We start from the raw sequence: 23282 nt of genomic DNA on the forward strand, positions 1-23282 counted from the left end.
CACAGGGTAGTTTTAGTGGAACAAAGCACAGCTTGTCTCAGACAGAGGAAACCACTGTCCTGTCTCAGCCCTTAGTCATCATAAACCTAGTTAGATGCATGGGTTCTAGGTTTGCTTTGCATGGTGGCAATATCATCCCAACGGACGGGGGAAGAGGAAAAATCATGTGTTTGGAAGCATCACACAGAAAGACAACTACATTGGACACTGGTAATATGCCAGGTGCAGGACCCTGTAACAGCCAAGAGGCTCATTCCTACATCACCATTAGCAGATTTCATCTTGAACCAGCTCCTCCCTCTCACCGGGGGCTTGCAGTGTGCTAGCCTGCCACTGGGCGAGGGGCATGCCTCCTTCTCTCACGAGAGGCGACCATTTCACTTCCCATTGTGTGGGTCACCACTCCATTTCCACCTGGAAAGCTCTGCAGAGAGGCTCATTGTTATTCCATCCAGCCGCCGCTGGGTTTTCACAAACAGGAAGCTGGCAGCTTAGACTATTGTTTTGATGTGGCTTTTTCTAGAAAAAAGCCTGGGGCAAAACTGACCTGGAGCCAGGAATCTATTTCTATAATAATGGGCTGAATATCTATTGGAAGAGAGACATTTGGGTCAGTTTTTCCTTGCAGCCATTGCTTCCTGTCCCTTTTGGCCACCTGGTAGGAATTTTTTTTTTTTTTTTTTTTTTATTAATCAAAAGGTGCACTGTCATACAGCTTTTTCACCCTCCAATTAAGTCTTTAGGGGGTCTCAATCTGTCTATCGACTTCAGTGGGAGCTAGGTGAAGGTCCTGAAGGAAGACAGAAGACTGCAATCAACTCCCCTCATGCTGAGTTAAAAGGAGCTTTGCTTGAGTAAGGAACAAGGAATGCAGATGAGCTGCAAAGAGTAAGACAGGCACTTACAACCCAAATCTGGTGTGAGGTGTATCACTCACAGAACCATTAAAAAAAATAAATAAAAAAGGAGTTAGGGAGAAAATTATTGCCAAATAATTTGCTGCATTTATAGCACAGTGATTTCTTATATTATGATGCTCTCCCTAAGAGTGGAATCACAGAGACAGTATGCAGTGGCATACCGTACTGCTACTTCTGTATAAAGTACTGGGGCAGCCAAAGAACCTAACCCCTTAAAAAACAGTTTCTAGGCTGATGGTTGTGAAGATGCTCCCCAGTGACCCTGAGCACCATTGTTTTAAATTTATGTGCGGCTTGAAACAGCTGAGAGAGAAGAATCAATATCTTGTGGGCTAAATGGGATCTTCACTCTGAAGCCTAATGATGGCACTGTAAATGTCATACTGTTCCCTATTTTACTGCTGAAAATTTGTAGCAAAACCCATCCAGCTACTCTAGGATAATCGGTGGGAGCTGGGATTGTGGGCAGAGCATCATGCTGTCTTTTGCCCCAAGCTGAGGCCCTGCTAAGCTGCACCTGGTGACACCAAACACCTAGGGACTACCTCTTCTCAACTCGTTTTATTGTTGCTCACTGAAGTAGTAAGATAAGGAAAAAAAAAAAAAAGTCTTTCTAGGTGTTTAGAGAGATGAAATAGAAGGAAAATTAAACACATTTAAATAGATTCATTTTATTTACTTTTTAAAACAGTGGTTTTTTAAGTGTCAAAAAAAATCAAAAAACAAATTACTAAAAAGGAAATTCAAAGGGAAAATAAAATGGAACCATGTGGCCCATGCAAGGAAGGCTCAGGCCCCTAGAGGCACTGGGCCTGAGGGTTCGTGCCAATCCCAGCAGGTCTCTGGCCTGCTCGCTTGCCGAGGCCTTCAGAAAGCCAGCTGTTACCTGAGACAGACTTTTGGCAGATCAGACTTTTGGATGGAATCAGTTGTGAAAACTGTGACCTTTAAACAACTTACACTAGAAGTAGTGTATGGTTTCTTTGTGATACCATGAAAACTCTCAGGACAACCTTGAGTCGGCTCCTGCACTCCTTGCAACTCGCCATGGCCCGGCCCCTTGTCTTATCATTTACACCAGCACCTAGTGGGTGCAAAATGCTACCCTATAAGAAAGGGAGCACTGAAGACCCACTTCACACTGGAATTCAATGACAACACACGGTGTAGGGCAATTAAGAGCCAGGTGTCTTAATAGCACGTGACTCCAATGGAAGTTGCTGGAAGCTGTGGTTCAAATCCAGATAGATGCCCAGAAGACTTGAAGGTGGCTCAGAACCTCTCAGGCTCAAATCTACAGCAGCTGCAGGGTAACACCCAGTGTATCCAATTCAGGTCCATTCCATTTTGTCCATAATATATTTATTTGGCTGGAGTGTACAACATCGCATCGACTGGTTTTAAAAATAAAAACAGTTTATTGCTCCTGTTTGTAAAAATGCGCTTATGTTGGTGGTTCTCTCTTTATTCGGCTGTTCTACCATAGGCATAAAATGTTACATTTACCCATTTGTTCAAATCTGTAAAAAAAAAATTTAAATCCATTCCTGATATTCTCCTAAGCTTTGCCAGCCAACAGCCTGAAAACTCAGTCTAACTTTTACATAAATACTGTCAATTTCTCCATTAGTTGCAGCATTATAACACAAAAAACTTATCAAAGTAGACAATATGTTCAGTATTCTTGGTGGGGGGGTTTGTTTTTGATTTTGTGCATTTTAAAAATATACCTAAGTTTGAGATAATCTTAAGAGTAACAATTACAATGATAAGAAAATATTACAGTGCGTTGACTAAAGGAATATTCTGCTTTCCTTAAAGCCCTATTCCCTTTTGTATGTTGAAGTGATTCAGCAATTACTTAGGAACTTTTACCTACGTACAATAATTTAGTAAAAGGAGAATTAAACAAGGCAGATACTTACTACTATTCTTCTGTCTGCAATTCACAGCTCATGCGAATAAAAATCGCAATAAATATTAAAAAATAGTTTCTCTCTTTTTTCTGTAAGGCATCTCTGAGTATTACAAAGTTTTTGTACAACCAAAAAATAAGATTGCTTTTTATCCATGTTCTCCGAGTACCTTATGTACCTCAATAGCAAATGAGAGGATTGCAGATTTGATTTGGGGGAGTAGGAAGAGGGTTGGAAACAACTGATGGATGGGGAAAAGGAGGAGGGATAGTGAGAAGATGACAAGCAATGGAAGCAGACCACTAAGTGTGCAAGAAACTGTAGTTTTCCTTTTAACATTTCAGTCACTTTAAGTCCATCTTCAAGACAATATTTGCCCTGATTGAAAGAAATTTACTGGAAGTCCTTTTTCCACGAGCGTAATCAGACAGCGAGGGTTTAGGCTTGCCCGTAACACTATAAATAGCTTAGGTATTTGTATGCACCTCATAAGGTTAGATGGTTTTGTTTTTTCTTTTGTTGTGGGTTGGTTTTTTTTGCTTGGTTTTCCGCTTTTTTTTGTTTGTATCCTTCCATTGTAAAAGATTGTCCTACATGGTGAACGCCTGGGCAAGGCCATTACTGCATACGGTCAGGCTGCAGCTGCTGGGGCTGATACGGAACAAAAGCTGTGGTGTGCGCGGTCGGATTGCTAGCTGTGAGAGGCTGCTGAACTGCGCTGGTGTATCCGTATCCCACAAACCCAGCAGCAGGAGAAGCGGCATAGGGGTACTGGTCATAGGCAGCTGTGGTGTACTGGGTGTAGGCTTGGCTCGCAGAAGTGTAGTCTATGTAGGGAGACGTCATAGACTGCACAGGGGTTGGGATGACCACGCTAGGCTGAACGATCGCTTGAGGGTAAATATAGTGAGGGGTGAGCCTGTGGAGTCAAACAGACAAAGTCAGTCAGATTCCCCCCACCAAAAAAAAACCCCTAAGTGCACAGATAGACAGCCTGCCTGCCAACACCATCCATGTGCTGGGGTGCCAGCTTAATTCAAAGGTGGGAAAAATTAAAAGGCAAATACAGGGTAAAAGTAGCACAAGGTGACGCCCTCACTGCGGGTGCTGAGATGAGGTTTATCCTCACTTATCTCCGCTCCTTTTATCTTGGCTCTCATGGTACTTCCACTACAGCGCCCTCCACTGAATCGCAATTATAGGGGAAAGCAACTGGACTGGGACGTCGCTCGGGAAACGCCCTCCACTCCACTGAAATGGTTCTTATCGACTTCTCGCTGGTTACGTTTTGGGGCCTCTCTTCAGTCTTCCAGCTGCCCCACCACCTTGGTCTCTCTCTCGCTCTCTAACTTCTCTGACCTTCCTCTCCACTGTTTCACCATCCCTACAGCAGCTCCTCCCACCCCCCTCCCGTCCCCAGGCCTCTTGGTCACCGCCTTCTCTCCAAGGGTGATCTCATCTGCTCTCATGGCCTCTACGCTCTCCTCTATGCTGGTGACTCACAAGCCTCCCTCTCCATCCAGAGAGAGCAGCTGACTCCCCCCTAGGATGACATGTTGGCTTGTTGCCAGCTCAAGTTAAAAACACAGCCCAGCCTTTGCATGCTGCCTTCCTAATCCCTCTGCTTTCCCCACTGCTGCTTAGCAGCACCCCCTCCTCCTCTTGGACTCCCTCCCTGTACATCTAAGCTGCCACTCAACCATGCTGCTTCTTTCTCCTCCTTTTAATAATCTGACCAACCCCATTTGTCCCAGGCACAAAAACTCTGGTCTGTGGCATTCTCCCTGACTCCCAACCACCTCCCTACTATCCGCATCCTTCCCTCCTGTCCTTCCACCCAGTCCTTCCACAACACCACAGTCACCGTGACCTCTCATGACCATCCGTCAGTGTGTCACCTCTCTCACTGGTCCATTGGATCTTACTCACCACACCCCTGAACCTTGCTATTCCCAGACAACCCCAACCTGGCCTATGTCTCTCGTGCGCCCTTCAACAATACCAGCCTCACTATCTTCTTTGTTCCCTTCTTCCACCCAGTCCTTTGGGCCTGGAACCACCACCTATGCCTAGGGCACTCGGCCCTCTGCCCTGCCATCAGTCAAACCAGCCCAAAGACTTACTCCGTCCACAAGGGCCAGACACAGAAAGAAGAGTGTTAGATTAACAAAGAGGGTTAAAAAGTAAAGCTGCAAGCTCGAAGGACTCCTGATCTAGGTCTTGCACAGCACCCGGCACAATGGCGGTGCTTCCATAATAGCATGGAAGAGGTCCATCTTGGGCTGGAATCCCACAGCTGCCTTTCTCCCCAGGCTCAGCTCCTGTACTTCCTCCCCACCCTAGGTCAGTCTTCAGCACCCCTCCTCCCAATGCTGTGGGCAAGTCCGATGGCCTCTGTACCTCCCAAGGCATCATTAAAATGGCCCCCATCTTCTACCCCTGGGGAATTCCTCTATAAACAGGGATGGGAGACTGTTCATCCACAAGCCCCTATCAGGGTGCGTCTATTATGTATGGACTGGTGTCTCCAAGGTATAATCAGAGTAAAGGGCTTTCAGGTTTAACAATCCATCTTATCACCTGCAATACATTTACTAGTGTTTCCTCATTAGCAGGCTGCTTAGGGAAATAGCTACAGGGTGACTGTTGTAAAACATTCAGTGTTAATTCTGATTGCTTTCCTCTGAGTAATACTTCCCAGCAGTTACCGTGTCGTCAACCTGCTGCCCCCCAAGAACAGGCTGAGACTTGAGTTATTTTCAGTATTTGGGAGTTTTATGCTGCTTCCTTCTGTCAGCTAAGAGTGTACCTAACTGGAACCTCGGACAAGAGCACAGACGACAAAAGAGCTGCCTAGCTTTACACAGCGCTAACCTCCCTTAGAAAAACAGACGCCCTCTCTGTGAGGAAAACCATTCACTGGACTGGACTTAATGCTCCATTTCATCATCAATGCTGGGATACACTTACAGAAGAGAGCTAAGGGCTTTTTCTGTGAATGGGAATCTGAACTTCAAAGTGAACCTCTTCTCATCCTCTAGCTACCTATTTGACCAGATCAGCCCCTAGATATTGACTTCTGCACTTTCAATTGGCTACTGTATTCACTTCCCGTCCTAAATTGTGGTACTGCTCTACACTGTTAAACAGCTGATAGAAAGACAGCAATTTCCAGGATGTGACCTAAGCGGAATTTAATGATGCTTTTGTAAGTTATTTAGAGAACCTATGGGATGAAAATTATCAGCGATAATTAATAAGAGCTCCTGTATTAATGTACTAAAAGCTGCTGACTACAAAGCAGCCAAAAAAGGGGCAGATTTTCCAGAGAGACCACAAAAATGCTGGGCCTCAAAAAACTGGGCAAAATTGTGCAAGCCTGAAAACAGAAATCTGAACATGGCAACTGAACTGGCCCATGCAAGTCCAAGGATCTTGTCTGCAGGTACAAGTGATGTTTGCCTAGACAATGTCTGATTTTACGGGTAAAAACACTTCGGTGCACAAGAGAGCTGCAATTTCAGAGGCTGCCTGAGAAATTATTGGCCCAGTGCATTTCTCTGCATGCCCAGAACTCTGTCTGCAGAAAAGATCATCCCTGAAAAATGAAAACCAAGAAATTGAGTTCTTGGTGCACCAAGAAACTGGCATTACAGTAAGCTTGTTACATAGAAATGTTGCCTTCTCTTGCACCAACATATATTTAAATAAGCCAACAGGGATAAAAAACTAAGTAGTAATACAAAAAAATGCAGTGTTTAAATCCTGCCAAATAGATCTGGGGTAAAAAAATTTCAAAAGTGCCTAAGTGACTTCGGAACGCAAGTCCCATTTTCCAAAGTCTCCCATTGATTCCACTAAACTTAGGCGCTTCAGTGCCTAAACCACTTTTAAACATGGGACTTTCAAAAATTCTACCCCAGCCAATAAGTCTCTGGATCATCACTGTTAGAGATGGAAAAGATCCATCAACAAGGCCAGGACAGAGTCCTCTGTGAGAAGATGTTTCATCGGGATTTGTGAACAAAAGTTCATTGGTTTGTGTCAGTTCTTCCTGTATTGGGCACTGTTCAGTACACTGTTTGGTAACTACAATACATAGACTCCAGTAGAGAACAGCTTGGAGTTGCTGTAAACTCTTCTGCTATCTAATTGTTCAGTGCATGCTCCTGTTTGCTATTCTGGCCATCAGAATATGGTATAGCCCTTTCCACATCCGAGTGCCAGCTCAAGAATCTCCTATAAGCAAGGGCCCATCTATGCAGGGTTCTCAGGCCAACATTTCATCTTTCCTACCAAGGTCCCTGACTCATAATGGGAACTGCTTGCACCACCACTGCAGATGCCCCACATCAACAGCTATCTCAGGAGCTACAGGTCTCATCAGCAAAACCATTCAGAAATAGCACCATCCCTTGAAAGAGGGTGAGACTCGAGTCTATTACCTCAAATCTCTGGAGGGCAAGGAGCAGTCACAAATACAGAGGTCACCCCAATCCTAGATCTACTGCATAGAGCAATAACCTCATGGCCTTTAGGTCCATGAATGTCTCTATCCATACGGAGTCTCTAAACATTGGCCCTTATCTAATTGAACAGAATAAAACAATCTGCTAGGAATTCCCCATGGTTTTTTTGTTTTAATTCTGATCTGAATTAGGGTTAAAATGGAGTTTCAGGCTAACTCAGGGCTAAAGTGCAAGTTCACACCCAACAGTGTCAAAATCTCTAGCTCTTGCAAGGTTTCAGTTGCATTCACCTCAGAACCAGGAACAAGGTCCTTTCTAGATCTAAACCTAACCTAGAACCGTAAAGGTGGGTTCAGATTGGGAGACCTGAATCCAATCCAGAGGCAGAGTTCTGGTTTGATAGAGAGAGAAATATAAAACTGTTTATTTGCTCCAATCCATGTAAAAGATTGGATAGTTGCTCTCCCTGTACTAGCCTATGTGACAAAAGTTAGAGAAGAGAGAGTCAGATCATGCGCCTAAAACTAACACCCTGCTATTGATGAGTCCTCTTTTAAAAAAAAGAGTTTTTAAAGGAGCTCTCCTCCCCAGCAAGAGGGTGACCTGCAAACAATCCTCTATTTTGCAATTTCTCCCTATTCATCCAACGTCTGGTCCTTCTAATTCATTCCCAGTGACTCTAGGGAAAAAGTAATGGAAAATCCTAACTGGTATGATCACAAAAATTCCAAACCAAACCCAAAACCAACACCCCACAGACTTTGTTTGCACTCACAATTCTGTGCAGTCATTTTTGCCCACATATGCAAATTTACAAATGCTTACCTAGAGGTTGGGTTGAGGTCCTTTTAAGCATTTGGCCCTAAATATTCTCATTAGAACAGCTCCACCAAGCACCTAACACCCCTGCAGAACTCCAGGCCAAGCTATTGACATCTACCGGGGCCTAATTGTCCACACTCCAACACATAAGCATAAAAAAGTGGAGTGGGACAGAAAACTTTGAAATATCCTATGGTTATTATAGGAGACATGAAAATATTCATCACCGGACACATCAATTCTCTTTGCTATATTTCAGATACATTTTGGGTCAAATTTCAAGAGCGGGTGTCTACGTTGCACATGGAATGCACCCATAGACAGAAGCAGACAAGGCATCATTCAGAACCAATTCAGACTTGCATGAGAGAAATCTTTCATGCTGCAGCAGAGTTGCATGTTGTGCGTGCAGGCACAACCTCCACGTCTATTTCCTGACCACTTGGCTGGATATATGTGCACCTTCCTTAGAGAAAAGGACCCAATCCTACAAGGCGCTGAGCTCACAACCCCGATAACTTCAGTGGAAGCTGAAGGTGCTGAATATGTGGCGGAACTGCACTTGAAACTTGTCCCAAAAACTCAAACATCTTTATTTTCTCTGACTACTTAGCTACAAAACACTACAGACATTTTTAATTGAGTATTTTTGTAATTGTAGTTGACAAGATAAACTGGTTAATAAATAGATCTAGGATATTAACTTGTTGACTATTTTCTTCCTCTTAGTATTTACTTCTCTCAAAACAGGAGACTGTATAATAGACAGTATTAAGACCAGAGCATGTACTTCTGCACTCCCTGTCCAAAGACAAGCCCCAGCCCAGCACATGTACTAATGCATGTTTAAAACACCTTTTATTATGTTCAAAAATCACACACAGCAACTCCAGATTCCATTTCTACTTAAAGAGATCACGACAGGTTTTTAATTGCAGTCAGACATTTCAATCAGGGTATTAGGCTGACTGGACTTTTTAATTGGATGAGCAGACAGCAACTCATTTATTGATCAAAACAAAAATTTACAAACCAAGGTAAGGTCAGCTTTGATTACTAGCAACTACAAAGAAAACACAACAAAACCAAGTGCAACGTGAAGAAGTTATATGCTGGCTGGGTTTATAGTCACAGAAGGTCTGAAACTGTGTTTTCAGATTTTTAAGGGAGGCTGTTCATAGGCCTTTTAAAGCTTTGTTCAAGCCATACAATTTGCATTTGATATCTATCTTTTCTGCAAGTAGCAACAATCTGATTGGAAGGTATAATGCAACAAGCTGTGTAGTTCATTGAAGGCATTTTTGGAGAATTTAGTTACATTTTAAAATTATGTTTTAAGATTCTTATTCTCCTGCTGTGGAGTTCTGTCATCTAAGTACGGCAATTTAGTTCTTTGAAAATATAGGTTATTCAGCCATTAGGCCCGCCCCAAAAGTTTTTAAAGCCAGAAAAGAACTTCCTCCCGAATACACAGTGTGATTATAAAATGTCAATCAAGTGATCAGCAACTGTCATCACACATCAAAGTCATCCTGTGAACAGCAACAATATGAGATGTTTCATGGTATTATGATTAATCACTGGTAGAGGCCACAAACACTTGGAGAACACAATGAATAACATGGTCAAACCTAAAATTAGAATCACTGGTGCCTGTTGGAGAGACTCATGAAGTGCTTGGTGCCTCTGGCCAAAGGCGGCACGAGATGGCTGGCGATCAGGATCAGGGTGCTAGCCCAACGTTCCTAACTATGTGGCACGATGCCACACCTGCCCCAATAGCCAAAATTAAAAGACACAAAACAAGACACATGGTTACAGACCCATCGGAGGAGGGCACACAGACTTAGCTTTTGATTTTATTCCTCAAAATAAAATAATTGGATGAACATGCTTGTTTGCCATTCAGTTCATGTTGAAAACACTTTATACATTTGAACATTTTAGGGAGGGCTTAAATGTAAAAAACAAAAACAAAACAAAAAAACCAGTTGATTGAACAGAATAAAGATGCAGCTTTCAGTACATTCAAGACAGGCTTTAAAACAAAACCAAACTACAACCCTACACTGAATGTCCTGGGGCTCGGTAATTTGGCTTTTATGAGGATTATGTTTTAAGAACTCAAGTTGTTGGATGCTCCCAGAGAGCATGTGTAGTCTCTCACCCATCCACCCAGCCCTGTTAGCATCCCTAAGGTCTGATGCAGTGTTCAGAATACTGTAAGTTGGATTTGCCATGGTCAGCCAGCTGTCCAAAACATTCTGAGGGTCATCCAGGAAGGATGCGAGACAGCCAGGTGACTACCCTCACATGCTGCTAGGGAAGAGTGCGCACTACGACGCGTGCTTCCCAGGATTCTCCCCATTCACAAACAGCTCTCCACAAACAGCAAGTGGGCAGGACTCCCTGCCTATCCTAACCCCTCCCAGTCCCACTACCACCAGCCACGAAGCAGGATTGGTGCATGGCCGCTAGTAACTCCGGTGTGCTGCAAAAATCTAGGAGTAGAGGAGACAGGCTCGGGGGAGGCAGCAAAGAAGGTGAGGGCTCATTCACCCCCACATCCTGCTCAGCTGTAGCTCCCAGAGCATCCATAAAGCTGGGCTTTGCTTGGTGGCTTTAGGGGGAGGGTAGCCCGACTGCTATCTTTCACTCTCCCGCCCTTCTCTAGCAACAGCCTTGTATCAGTAAAGAATTACAGGGCACTTTGTAAACAGACCAGACATAAAAAGGTAGGATACAGTGGGCCTCCCACCTGACCCCTATAAAGAAGACAAGCCCCATCTTATGGGGGGCAGGCAACGGCGCTGCCAAAGCATTTAAAGAACCAGCATCATGTGCTATGGTCATGTTCAAAGCAGGATCCTGCTTTGGAGGTTTAGTGCAGAAATGACAGATTGTCTCTCCTTTGAGTACATAACGTATAGGGCACCTGGCAGCTGCAGAGATCAGCACACAAAGGCCATTGCTCAAACAGCCTCCTCATTTCTCAAAGGAGGAAAGAAAAAAAATACAGAGCCCTTTGTTTGCCAGCAAGGCCAAGCGCTAAGGCCTCTGGCCACGGGAACTGGGTCTCTCTATTTTCATTCCTGCTGACTGCTCAGCAGCTAAAGGGACAAGTTTAAAGGATAAATCCCCTTTGGGTTCAGTGCTCTAAAGGTGCCTGTCTGAGCATCTTGCAGACTGAAGTCATTCCGCAGCTATTTAGATCCTGAAGATTTCCCTGCCATCCCCTGGCTATGGGGTATCAATGGGCCTCATACTTTTAGTAGCAATAGTAGCCCAGCAGCACCTAGACGCCGCCACTGAGATCGCCACACAACTAGGTGCTATACATACACCTAGCAAGGGACCATCCCTGCTTTAAAAGTTTATAGTCTAAGCAGACAAGAAAGAACGTCTGACTCCCATTGTACAGATGAGAAATGAAAGACGGAGACATAGGCCCTGGTCGATCAAGCACTCACTTAAACAGGACCACTCCCATGGCTAAAGTAAAGCACGTGTGCAAGCGTTTGCAGGATTGGGGCCTATATGCCTCATTCCAGGCCGCACAGGAAAACTGGTGGGGCTAGGAACTGAACTCACATGGGTGGGACAAGATCATCCCTCCTATCTGACCCTGATCTGGGACGACTATCTTCAAGGGTGAAGCACAGTTCAGTCATCGTCCTTCAATCTCTGGTTTCTCTGCTGTGCCTACCAAGAAGGGTTCCCAAACTTCGGTGGAGATTTTGTGGGCATCTGTCCAGAAGGAATTCGACTGAGACCAGCAACCTCACTCCACACAGGCCGCCAGAACAGTTATCAGATGGTAAAAACAAAATCCTCTCTCCTGTTGTATGTGCTGGATTTGAATCAGTGACCTGACACTAAACTTCTGAATGCCCCAGTCCCCTGCATAAAGCTTGTTGAGAAGTTAGCACTGAGAAAGGCAGTCTAGGGCGGCTCCCAATGTTTTCTGTGCCACTAACTGGTTATTTCTGCCCTTTCTAAATGAGAGCCAGGCAGAGGTGGATATTCTACAAATGCTTCAACAATAATTCTCTCCTTACATGTATATGTTGGGCCTTATCCTGTGCCCTCTAGGTGGCCGTACACTGAAACACCAGATGCTCCTAACTTTAAACTCCTTTTCCCTTAAAAACCCCAGGAATATCTTAGAGAGGAGTACAGAGGGAGGGTTCCTATCTTCCGCTCTTCCTCCCCAGGTTCAGCAAGAAGAGATTTACAAGCAGCTTGAGCAAACTCAGCATGTGAATACCTGTATACTACTTCCTCGTTGGACTATGCCGTCAATACCTCTGAGGGAAAACCAGGAAGGGCCTACACGCCAGTGAGTGTCTCTGACTGGGATCAGCAGAGGAGTGGAAAACATGCATGTAATAGGACATGAGGCTATTACTACTGGCCACAGAACTGGCACAAAGACTATCAAAACCACAACTCGAGAGAGCGAGAAGTGTCAGAGCCAGGTTAAATTAAAGAGATCAACAATTTCCCACTCAACTTAATTTTGGAAGGCTAGGCAAGTTAGTGGAGGGGGAACATTAAATCTATTAGGGCTCAGCAATAGGTCAATTACTTTCTCACGCTGACAAGATAACCTACTTGTTGCATCTTGATGTTATGATGCAAAAAACATTCCACAAAATGGCGTGGAGAAAAGGAGAAAACTCAGTAAGGCTTAGGAAAACAGATCCCACCAAATGCAATTGGGAGGGGGTGGGGGAGAAGACAAGAGATGCCATCCATACCTGCCCCCAGAATGTACAGTCAGTGCAGAGGTATGAAAGAGGTGACAAACCATAACCATATGTGGTGATGAACAGACCACACCCCTGAACATAGAACTAATCCTCCTTTCTCAGCTCAACCCACAATGTGAGATCAAATACTGGTGAACATGGTCACAGATTTATCTTCTACATCTTGCTTCCTCCACACCCAAGTAAAAGCCCCAAAGACAGATGCTCTAGCAGGACTGAAACATCTGGACAAGCAGGCTGAAAAATACTCAGGTAACGAGCCGAAGATAACGTCTGGACAAAACAAGAACCAGCTTGAGAGGGTTTTTCTTTGTCTTCAGTGCAGAAACTTGCAAGTCTCACCATGACAACTCAGCTATACAGTAATCGCTTCTGTTCCAACAAACACAGATACAAAGAAATATACCGACAGTAGAGAGGTAATATACTACCCTATATACCTATGTATCAGAGGAATTTGGAGTGCTACAAACATTAACTAAGTCTTAGAACACCTTTGTGAGGTATATGTTATCATCCTCAATTTACAGATGGGAAAATGGAAGCATAAAGAAATCCATTTCAGGGTTCATAGGAATGCTTCCTTTTGTTGAACGCTTCTAACCCTCCACTCCAACTTAAAGGCCAGAACCTGAAGAAGTCTCTTTAAATCCTCCAGGTAGAGATGGTTGAGAAAAATAAAGCTGGGGAAAATTTGTTTCTGAAGGTGTCAAAATTGACCTTATTTTTCATTTTTCTACCTTTCCTCAAAAGTCAGTAAAAAACTGATTTAAAAAAGGATATGAAACTTCTCTCAAAACCAGTTATATCTTGAGGAAAAGGGTAATTTTTCAGAGGAAAAAAGTTTATATTCAAAAGATTTTGGCCAGTTCTGCTTCCAAACCTCCCTGACCTCAAGTATCCAAGACACTTCTTTCTTCCTGCTTCAAAAACCTACTGTTCAGGACCAGGTGCTGCAATGCCTCTCTTTGTACCATGTTTTCACCTATTCCAGAGCCGCATCTCTATGCCTAGTGACTCTGACACAACTTGCATGCAAACACTGCCATAGAAGTAGAACGGGGGAGGTTGAGCACATTTGTCTCAGGAGAGCTGGAACGTGTGAGGGCAGCTTCAGCAGGATTGCTAGGGTCAGCCAGGGTCCAACTGTCAGGAATTGAGGGGTTCTCAGACTAGGGAATGGATGGCTTGGGGGTTAACTATGGGGTTCTGAGCCTTTGATCTCTAGGTTAACAGATTAAATGCAGCCCAACTATGTAGTGACCAAAAAAATTCATTGCCATCAGATGGCCTCTGGGAAACAAGTTCTTGGTCGGAGTCCAATTCAGGAGCGAAGAGGTATCCTTGCTGCAAAATCACTACCATGGCTGCTAATTAGCACTCTTACTGGTATCCTCAGCATGAATTTATTAGGGCTGCATTCATCACACTTTCAGTGTCTGCTCTAAGCAAGTTTTCAGGGCACAATACTGAAAACACCTGTGGGTTTTGCACCCTATGCAGACATCCCACTTGGCCTATGTCCATTAAACGATACCAGATCAGAATGGTTGCATCTTATACCAACTTAGCCCAGATGTAAGTGTCTTTACAAGGTGGCAGGGCCCAGCTCTCCACTGCTAAAGAGACAGCTCTCATTCATGCAGGTGTAAATCAAGAGCAATTCCACTGATGCCATTATGTCCATATAAGAGAAGGGACCCGGACCCTACCTTCACATTTTTAAGGGGGGGAGTGAGGGGGAAGAGGGGTTTATATGTTATATATATGGATGGCCAAAACCTGTTCATCACATGGGTACTTCTCTAGTTACCTCAGTGGAGTAGCTCAGAACGTAAAGAATTTGGCTCATGAAACACAACAGGCCAGATATTGCCTTGTGCTGTAAGCAGTCATTTACCCCTGTGCAAAAGCAGCACAAGATGCTATCAGATCAGAACGGCAGTGTTCTGCATTCACTTCACACTAGCAGAAGCGACTACACACGACGCAGGGCAATGGTGAGTTGGGCCCAACAGAACAGCATGATGCCTCTGAGTCCACTCGGAACCCTTGCTGCTTTAAAACAGAAGTCTCATAAAAAGCTGTAAAGAAGCACATTCTATGTACATATTTACAGGCCCTCTGTTCAAGAGGGGCCTTTCTGACTAGCAGTAGTTTGGCCCGTGCTTCAACGGCCATGCTTGGGAAATTAACAGCTGAAGCCATTTGGATTAGACTATTTCTTTGGAAATCCCCAAAAAAAGCTTTCATGTTATTGGCACAGACAGACAACAGGTGCTGCGAGAGCCACCCCACAGGAGCCACTTGCGATTGACAGAACAGCCTGGGATCTTGCAACAGGCTGCTTTTGAGATAAGTAGTACAACAGGAAGTCAAAGCATGGGGGATGCCAGCTGACAGAGCAGCACCACAGTAAGGAAAATGGCATATATATTTTAAATAGCATATAGCCACAGAGGAGAGAGGAAAGTTTGTTTCCTTTTATTTGCACCCCAATTGAACAACATCAAGGATAACAGCTGCCAGGGGACTTTCTTCATTTCCTGGTAGTAGCAGCAGATTGTGAAAGAAACCTAAAGAGATTAACCATTTCAAGGCAAAAGTGACAGCTGTACTGGCCACATGCCAACCTGGGGCAAGCAGGCCTAACACAACTGGATTCAGTGTGCCGGGTTTTCCTTTAGCCTCTAGCTTGTGTAGTCACTTTCATGAGTGCAAACCTTTCCGGTTTGGTAGCATTTTACATCCACTTTGCACTGATATAAGTGACTACACAAGGGGCAGGGCAGTGAAGCATCAGGCCCAATGGCACCAGACCCACTTTAACAGGTATTTGACTCACTGAACAACATCCTGCTGCATTAAGCCATCTTTGTACTAGTCCAACTGTACAGAAAGCAGCCCTCAAACCTGCTTATTCAGCCAAAAGGAAGATCACCCCTCTAGAGGGCTCAGTAGATAGGAGCTGCTACTGCTCTCTACCCTATGTCACACACTGCTGGAGGCCAGAGCATGAGGCATGGCTGGGGGTAGAGGATGTAGCCAGGGTTTCCCTGTGCCCTGTTCTAGTTTATGCCAGATGACAGGCTGGCACGCTGCAGACCCTGGATCAGAGGAACACAAAAGATGACTTAAAGCCAGCTTTCCACACATCACAGTTTGACAAGGAACATTTGGTGCAGCTGCAATCTGCACGGTTGTCCTGTTGCTTTTTATGAAGTATCAGATGTTCTTGGAAAATTTTTTAAAGGGAAACTACAGCAACAAGAACAGCTCCAAGTGTTGCCCCACCACATGCTCTAATCATGTGGGTGCAATTTTGTGTCTTCAAGTAATCATGCCCACAAAACTGGAGACAATTCATGGTGCTCAGACATCTAGCTTCCCAACAGTGCACAAATGAGGCAGCTAAAAGGTGTCAGTTCTACAAACTAGGCCTGTAGTTAGTTGCAGGAGTAACGATCAGTGGGTGCAAAATTGTGCCCGTAAATTTAGAGCATGTCTCTGAAAAATTAGGCACAACAGTATTTTCCTGTGTTATTAAAATCTTAGATTAGAATTTGAAGGTTTAAAACAAAAACTTTGCTTTTCACCCTTTGGGCTGTTAATTTATTGATTAGCTTCACTGTTTCAGCAGAGAAGAACAGAGATGTTCAGTTTCACTTTCTGTTACTTATGCCCTAATCCAGTGGTCCCCAAATGGAGAGCAGGGCCAGCGGCTGAGGTGTGGCTGGGAGCAGGGACACAGATGAAGTTGGGGGCTAGGATGGGCAGGTCTAGAGCAGATCTGGGGACAGCGCACAGTTTGGGGACCCCTGCCCTAACCTAATGCTGCAGCTGCCTTTGGGTCCCCAGCAGCACCAGGAAAGGTTTAAAATGTAAAGCTACCAAGAAGAGTGCCTTTCAGAGATATTTGGGGTTTTGAAAACCTGCATGAAAACATTTCTCCTCGGTTTAACTTCAGTAAACTCCCATCCACCTATCAGCCTGTATTTTGGACCTTAGCTATTCAGCATCAACTCTTTAGCATGATTCTGAGGTTTTTTGGTTTTTTTTTTTTTTAAATAGATCATTGTGTAGCGTTTCATAAATTATTCATTAACCACTTCATTGCTGTTTTCTGCTGCAGCATCTGGGATGCAGAGTACATGGCAAGTGCCAGCATTCCATTACTGGAACATTAGCACTTTAATAGGGACATTCATGGGTGGCATAGTATTGGAAGTGTGTTTTGCCCCAGGTACCAGGTATGTTGGCAGCCTGGAAGCAGGTTGCTTATTTAGGTAATATTTCTAAGTCACTGAACAGTAGACAAGCCAATTACCAAAAAGGGTGGGAGAGGATTCAATTTATTAAACTTAAAGTGAAAAACTGGGGCCTGATTCTATCAACTTCATAGATCCAAAAATCCCACTGGTGTCAGATGAAGTTTTAGGTGATCAAGGAACGCAGGATCAGATACTACACAGGCTTTTACTGTGCTGATTGCTTTGAAAGACAAAAAAACAGAACTGACAGCCAGACTTTGTTGCACAAATGAACACCTGACGCTCTGCCTGGTACAATTCACAGCACCAACGTAAACTGCATGACTTTTTTGCCAACCCATGTTTCCTGTGATTAAATCATTGCTGAAGAATGCAGTGAAATTCTTGTTTACTGATGCTTGCAAATAATGGGATATATAATCCCCGCCCTCTTCATCCTCATCTCTTGGCAACTGATAAATAATTTATAGTGCTCATTGTTTTATGCACTAAATGTACACCTGTTGGTTTTAATGGATGAAACCTGACACTTAAGAACTGGAACACTGTCTAGATCACAACAAACATTAAGGAGTGTGAGACTGAATACATATGTGAAACTAAAAGGAAGTTCTAAAAACTTCTGCAAAAAAGAATCTACTTTCTTTGCCCCGCCTATATGGCTGAAATTACTATGCAGAGAGAGTCAGGGACAGGAATGACAAGAGTGTGTCTGCATGATTTAGGGCTTGATCCAAAGCTGATTGAAGTCTGTGGGAGCTTAGTTTGTTACACTGTATTATTTTTCTTTACACTTCAGATGGGAAGAGTCTTGTTGAGGGCAGTTTTTAAGACCTACATTAGTTATGTGCTCATGCACACTTTAGAAAAGCCTCTAGTGTTCACATGCCAGAAATTCCAAGGTTACTGGTTGTCTCATAGGCCAAGAAAGTTGTTGTATTTCACATGCAAACAAAGCTTTAAAAGACAAGACCAAAAAATATTGTCTACCTGAAACACTCCTGCTCTTTGCACCACAGAAGAAAGACTCTTCGTTTCACACCAGATGTTCCCAGAGTCCTTCCGGCACAGACTTAGCTATTTATGAAACCTAGCATGTTTCAACAATACACACCAAGCATATGGTATAAGCTCTATTATGGCAACACTGCACACTGGCTGGAATGATAATACCAAGACAGTTTTGGGACTATGGGTGTGAGGGGACAGGAATGAAAGAAGTAGACTATGAATTAAGGACAGGGAAAGAACGACATTGTCTGGTTATCCAAAAAAAAAAGAAAAAACCTATTAATTTATATTGTCACATAGAGTTACAAAATGGCAGCGCTCAGAACTTAAAAAAAAAAAAAAAAAAAAAAAAAAAAAGTGCACCCATTTTCTTAATGCCCTAAACAAAAAACCCACTATCAATATTCACTTTCTGAAAAGATGTGAAAAAGAACTGCATCAATCATTAAACAGTTAAATGAAGGCAGTATGACAGTGGCTATTGTTCTCTTGAAGCACACTTGTCTTTTCCAGAGCAGCTGCCAGATCCTATTAGATGTATTAAAAAGAGGACTTTTCTGACTGAGTAGGGATGGTATAAGCTATTGAAAACAACAGACAAAAGTCCACTTTTTCAGACCATTCAAGCTCCACATAACATCTGTCCAAAATCAATTTTTGACCTAACGTTACTTTCATTAAGTATTACACTTGGTTTCCAATGCAGGTTTGTTTCCCTGACGAAAATTGTAACCCAAGTGTGATTACATAGGAAACAGCAAGGGGAGAACAGATCTTATGCGAGAAACATGTTATGGAATATGGTATTTCCTTGACTTTTTGACACCTTAAATGTGACAGGAAAAATACATTCCACTTATTTGGATTCTTCTGCATTCCTGAAATTGCAGAAGAAGCAAGAAATATATTACAAAACAAATCTCTCATGATTTATTATGACTGATCTGCCGATACTGAAAGAGCTTTGGGAGTCAAATGAAGACAGAAAATTAAAAACAAAGCACAAAACAAAAAAAGCCACACAACTTTTGCAATGCTCGCCTAAAAGAAACGTACTATGAAGTTTAATTACAGCTGATGAAGCTGCACTCCTCTTTATGACTTGGTTTATTTTTCACACATTTTAAAAATGAGGAAGTTGATTCAAGCATTTGATTTCAAACTGACTGCTAATTTAACTACGTAAAAAATACTTTCACTTACCCATATGGTCTCTGAAAGAAAGCTGGATGTAGCTGTTGCACACCTATGGTAAAACCTGAAAGCGTATTGAGAAAACATTAATATTAAACAAAAGCATTCACTGTAGCGTGTAGGTATTGGTAATATAATGTATACATGCACTACAAATGTGTTATGTGCGTGAGACAGAGAACATTTTTAAACTCTGTACTATGTACTAACAAAATACTTTTTAGAGGCACAATAATTTGAATGTAACATGCAGGCAGATCAGACTAGAATTCCGAACAAGAAACACACTGAAAACTCACTCCTCCAAAAAGAGACAAAACACAAGCACTCCTTTTCTATAATGTGTAATCAACCCTCCTAATCAAAAGGTGGAGTGGTAGGAGCAATTATACTACAGCACTTGTAGGAATAAGAATAATAAATGCATTAGCTTCTGGGGACAATATCCTTCACCCCAGTAATGTGAGAGTAAGTGCATATACATGTGTAATTTTGGCACATAGGGTTCAAGTAAGGAAACTGGGAGCAGAGAAAGTTGATAGTGCACTAAACAAGTAAAACTGCAGGGACAGTGTGGCTCTGAAGATTAATTACCAACACATTTTGCAACTAAGGGTTATTCTAACAAAGATGAGCACTCACCAGTTTGAATACTCCTTGGTTTTGCCCCCAGATATGCCAGGTTCACATTTGCTTTTCTGCCATCAATGATGGGGTTGGGATCTTTGCATGCTCTCTCAGCTGCAGCTCTGTCTGCCATGGTCACCTGGAATTAAACACAACCTGTTTTGTAGCAATGGTGCTTCACAAAACCTACACTGCTGGGGGCTAGATGGAGTTGGCTTATTTTGGGTGAGGAATTAGATTTGCTTTCTTGAAATTTCAGTTGAGAGGGGAGAGGAAGGAGAATGGGTCCTGTGCACTGGATTGAAAACAGAAAGCTCAAGCAAGTTTCTTTGGGGGGGGATGTGCCAGCAATAAGAAAAAAAACCAAAAAATCCAGACAAAAGACACTCCGGTTCACACAAGTTGGTAGAATAATTTAATCCTTCCTCCCACCTAACAATCCCTAAAGAAGAGGCAGTTCAAGGAAACTTGAAGGGAAGGCCACACTCATGAATCATCCAGAAGATGCAGAAACGGAGGGCTGCACAGAAGATGCTCCACTGAAGCACTCTCAAGAAACAAGCCAGAAGGCATAGGAGGGAAAGGGTGCTGCAATGAGCTACAAAACAGTCGGCACTTATCCCAATGCCCTCAATCCAGGGCCTTTGTCTTCATAAAAATTACTCTCTGCCTCCCTCGCCCAGGTTTTCCTGCCTTCCACAGTCTTCCCCACAAGAAGAAAAGCAGAGATCTGAGCGCGGATGAAGAAGTAGGGAACAACCAATTTTCTAGCACGGGGTGACTCTGTGGAGAGCAGATCTCCAAGCCACCCAGCCCAGTGCCAGCCCCCAAGCTAGCGAGCTGGTGCAAGAGCAGGGCAATGCAGGGGGCGAGTTAGGCCTGGAGTCCCTGCGCCTTGGCCAAGGAGACGGGCCAGTCCGGGGGAATGTTTTGATGAGAAGCCAGAGGAAGAAAAGGCTGCAAGAAACCACAGCGGACAACTAGAGGGGGCTCGTGGGTTGCGGGGCAAATGCGTGCCAGCGTCTCACCCGGGGGTCGGGGCTTCCCCCCCCCCCCAGGGAGAGGGACCCCCCCCCAGGCTCGCACGCTCTTGCACGGCCAACTACGCCGCCGGACCGAGACACAAAGCGAGCCCCTGTCAAAACGAGCCCCTGCACCGCCGCGGGGGGCACCCGCCTGGCGCCCAACCCCGCGCGGCACCTGCCCGCGGGGGCGCCGCCCGCAGCCCGCACTTACGAAACCATAGCCCCGGGATTTGCCCGTCTGCCGGTCGGTGATGACCACCGCCTCCTCGATGTCCCCGAAGCCCTCGAAGTACTTCCTCAGGGAGGAGTCGGTGGTGTGGTAGGGCAGCCCCCCGACGAAGATCTTGGTGAAGGTAGTGTCCTTCTGCACGGTGTGCATGGCGCTGGGCGGGCCGGCGGCGGGCGCGGAGCGAGGCGGCTGGCGAGGGGCGGCTGCAGAAAAAGCATCCAAGTGTCACGCGGGGGGGTGGGGTGGGGGGAGGAGATGAGGGGACGGGGGGGAGCAAAACTTCTCCGGGCTCAGCCGCGTGAAATACCCTCGGCCAGGGTCATCCTCCGCCTCACCACGCGCGGCGGGGGGCAGGGCGAGGCGGGGCTGCCCGCACACAGCAGCCGGCTGCAGCAGCGGCGGCCGCGTCGTCCCCCATGCAGCGGCAAGCTTCGCCTTAGCACGCGAGCCCGGCCTCCCTTCTTCGCAGTCACCGCCGGCAGGGTGCCCGCCCGCCCGCCAGCTCACAGGCGGCCGCTGCCCGTCGCCGGCGCGCGGGGCTTTGTACCCATCCTCCGCCCGAGGCCGGCCCCCCAGCCGGGCTCCCCGCCCCGCCCCACGCGAGCACCAGGCCCGGAGCAGGCGCGCGCGGGCCCACGGGGCTTGTAGTCCCCCCGCCCAGCAGCCGGGCGCGGATTGGAAATGAATCCCGGGGGGGGGGGGAGGGAGCTGAAATCCCCCTGACCAAAGCGCCCCTTACCCACAGCTAGCTCGCCGGGGGCCCGCCGCCAGCCCTGCGGGCGTGCGACCGCGATGCCGCTGCACGCCGGCCGGCCGGCCTCCCTCCGCTAGGCAGGGACCCGCAAAAACGTGTCACCTCCCGGGGCAAAGCCGCGCGGCTCCATTTTATACAACAACGCCTCTGATGCAGCATCCGTGGGTGTCCCCCCCACCACCACCACCACCGGGTTTGGTGAAAACGAGCCCTAGTTACAGCCACGGACGGACAATCCAGGGGCTCGTTTTCATCACACCCGTTGTGAGACACACACACACACACACACCTTTAAATGTTGGCCAAGTTTGCTTGTTTAGGGGTGTGTGCGTGTGTGTGTGTGTGAGAGAGAGAGAGATCCGAAAAAGCAAGTGAAAGGGTAACCCTGTACTCCTTATTTGTCATTGTTATTGCTAAATGTGTGTATGATGGTAGCACCCAAATGCCCCATTGTGCTGGGTGCTGTACACGTACAGAAAGGAGACAAGCCGTCCTGGGAAGGGTTTACAACCTAAAGGCGCAAACAGACAAAGGGTAAGGGGTGGGGATGCAACATCAAAGCCGACAAACCCTCCCTCCGTGGCTTTCCGATGGCTAAATCTAGCTTCTTTCCTTTTGAATGCAACGCCCTGGCTGTATATCTCGCTGTTTCCCTGGAGCTGGGGATGTCTCCGCTTCTATATACAGAGCTGCTATGGAAATACAGGAGGAATAGGTATTTTCATGCACTGAAAAAGCCAGCTAGCCGGCCAGTTCGCTCCATCTCTTCCATTTTTCCAGTCTACTTCTAGATTGAGATTTCACCGGGGATCTAATGCACACGTGGGTAGGGTCTAGTTCGTATGTACCTTGGTACTTGCGTCTGGAGGCGCCTCCTGGAAGAGTCTTTAAAATTCCCACGAAAATCTCCCAAACGCCGGCTTCGTTTCGATGTTGACTACAAGTCCCAGCAGCCTCGTGGGGAGCCTTCTGCTGGGTGAAAGCTGCATGCAAAGCAGCAGCAGCCGCCGCCGGGCAGAGCAAGCTGTGTGGGGTGGAGTGAGCAGGCAGCACTGAATTTGAGTAGGAAATATACGTTTGCAAAACAAATGTTTGTGCCCGGGAGCCCGCCAGTAAAAGCCGCTTAAAAACTAGGTGTTTTTTTTTTTTAATTTAGCAGCAATCGTGACTGCAAATATTCAATCGCTGGCACATTCAGACACTCCGATAAATTCATCAGAGGTTTTGCCTGTCTTGCCTAGCTGGCTCACTTTGTGCTTTTGGGGCTGCATG

At 45.4% G+C, this 23282-nt stretch overlaps 1 protein-coding gene and 1 long non-coding RNA gene across 5 annotated transcripts in view; one reads left to right on the top strand and one right to left on the bottom strand.

Annotated features, from left to right (window-relative positions):
* Positions 1–1690: 1690 nt before the first annotated feature.
* RBM38 (RNA binding motif protein 38) lies at positions 1691–22912 on the bottom strand. 4 transcript variants are annotated; one of them, XM_067554188.1, is made up of 5 exons: positions 22859–22912; positions 21239–21459; positions 20018–20141; positions 19385–19439; positions 1691–3755 (listed from the first exon to the last, which is right to left on the bottom strand). In XM_067554188.1, exons 2-5 carry the CDS (start codon positions 21404–21406, stop codon positions 3455–3457), a joined length of 648 nt encoding a protein of 215 aa, XP_067410289.1. In that variant the 5' UTR covers positions 21407–21459; positions 22859–22912; the 3' UTR covers positions 1691–3454. The 4 variants fall into 4 exon arrangements, with proteins under 4 accessions (XP_067410289.1, XP_067410287.1, XP_067410288.1 ...); XM_067554186.1 differs by lacking the exon at positions 22859–22912 and adding an exon at positions 21996–22108; XM_067554187.1 differs by lacking the exon at positions 22859–22912 and adding an exon at positions 21592–21825.
* LOC137157065 (uncharacterized) overlaps positions 21267–23282 on the top strand; it is a 29068-nt gene continuing 27052 nt past the window's right edge. The window contains exon 1 of the long non-coding RNA XR_010920990.1: positions 21267–21380. This is a non-coding gene — a long non-coding RNA (uncharacterized lncRNA). The remainder of the gene's footprint in view (positions 21381–23282) is intronic.

The sequence above is a fragment of the Emydura macquarii genome, unplaced genomic scaffold (genome assembly GCF_026122565.2).
Source record: "Emydura macquarii macquarii isolate MOO-44397 ecotype Brisbane River unplaced genomic scaffold, CSIRO-AGI_Emac_v2 contig_1483, whole genome shotgun sequence".
Taxonomy (NCBI): Eukaryota; Metazoa; Chordata; order Testudines; family Chelidae; genus Emydura; species Emydura macquarii.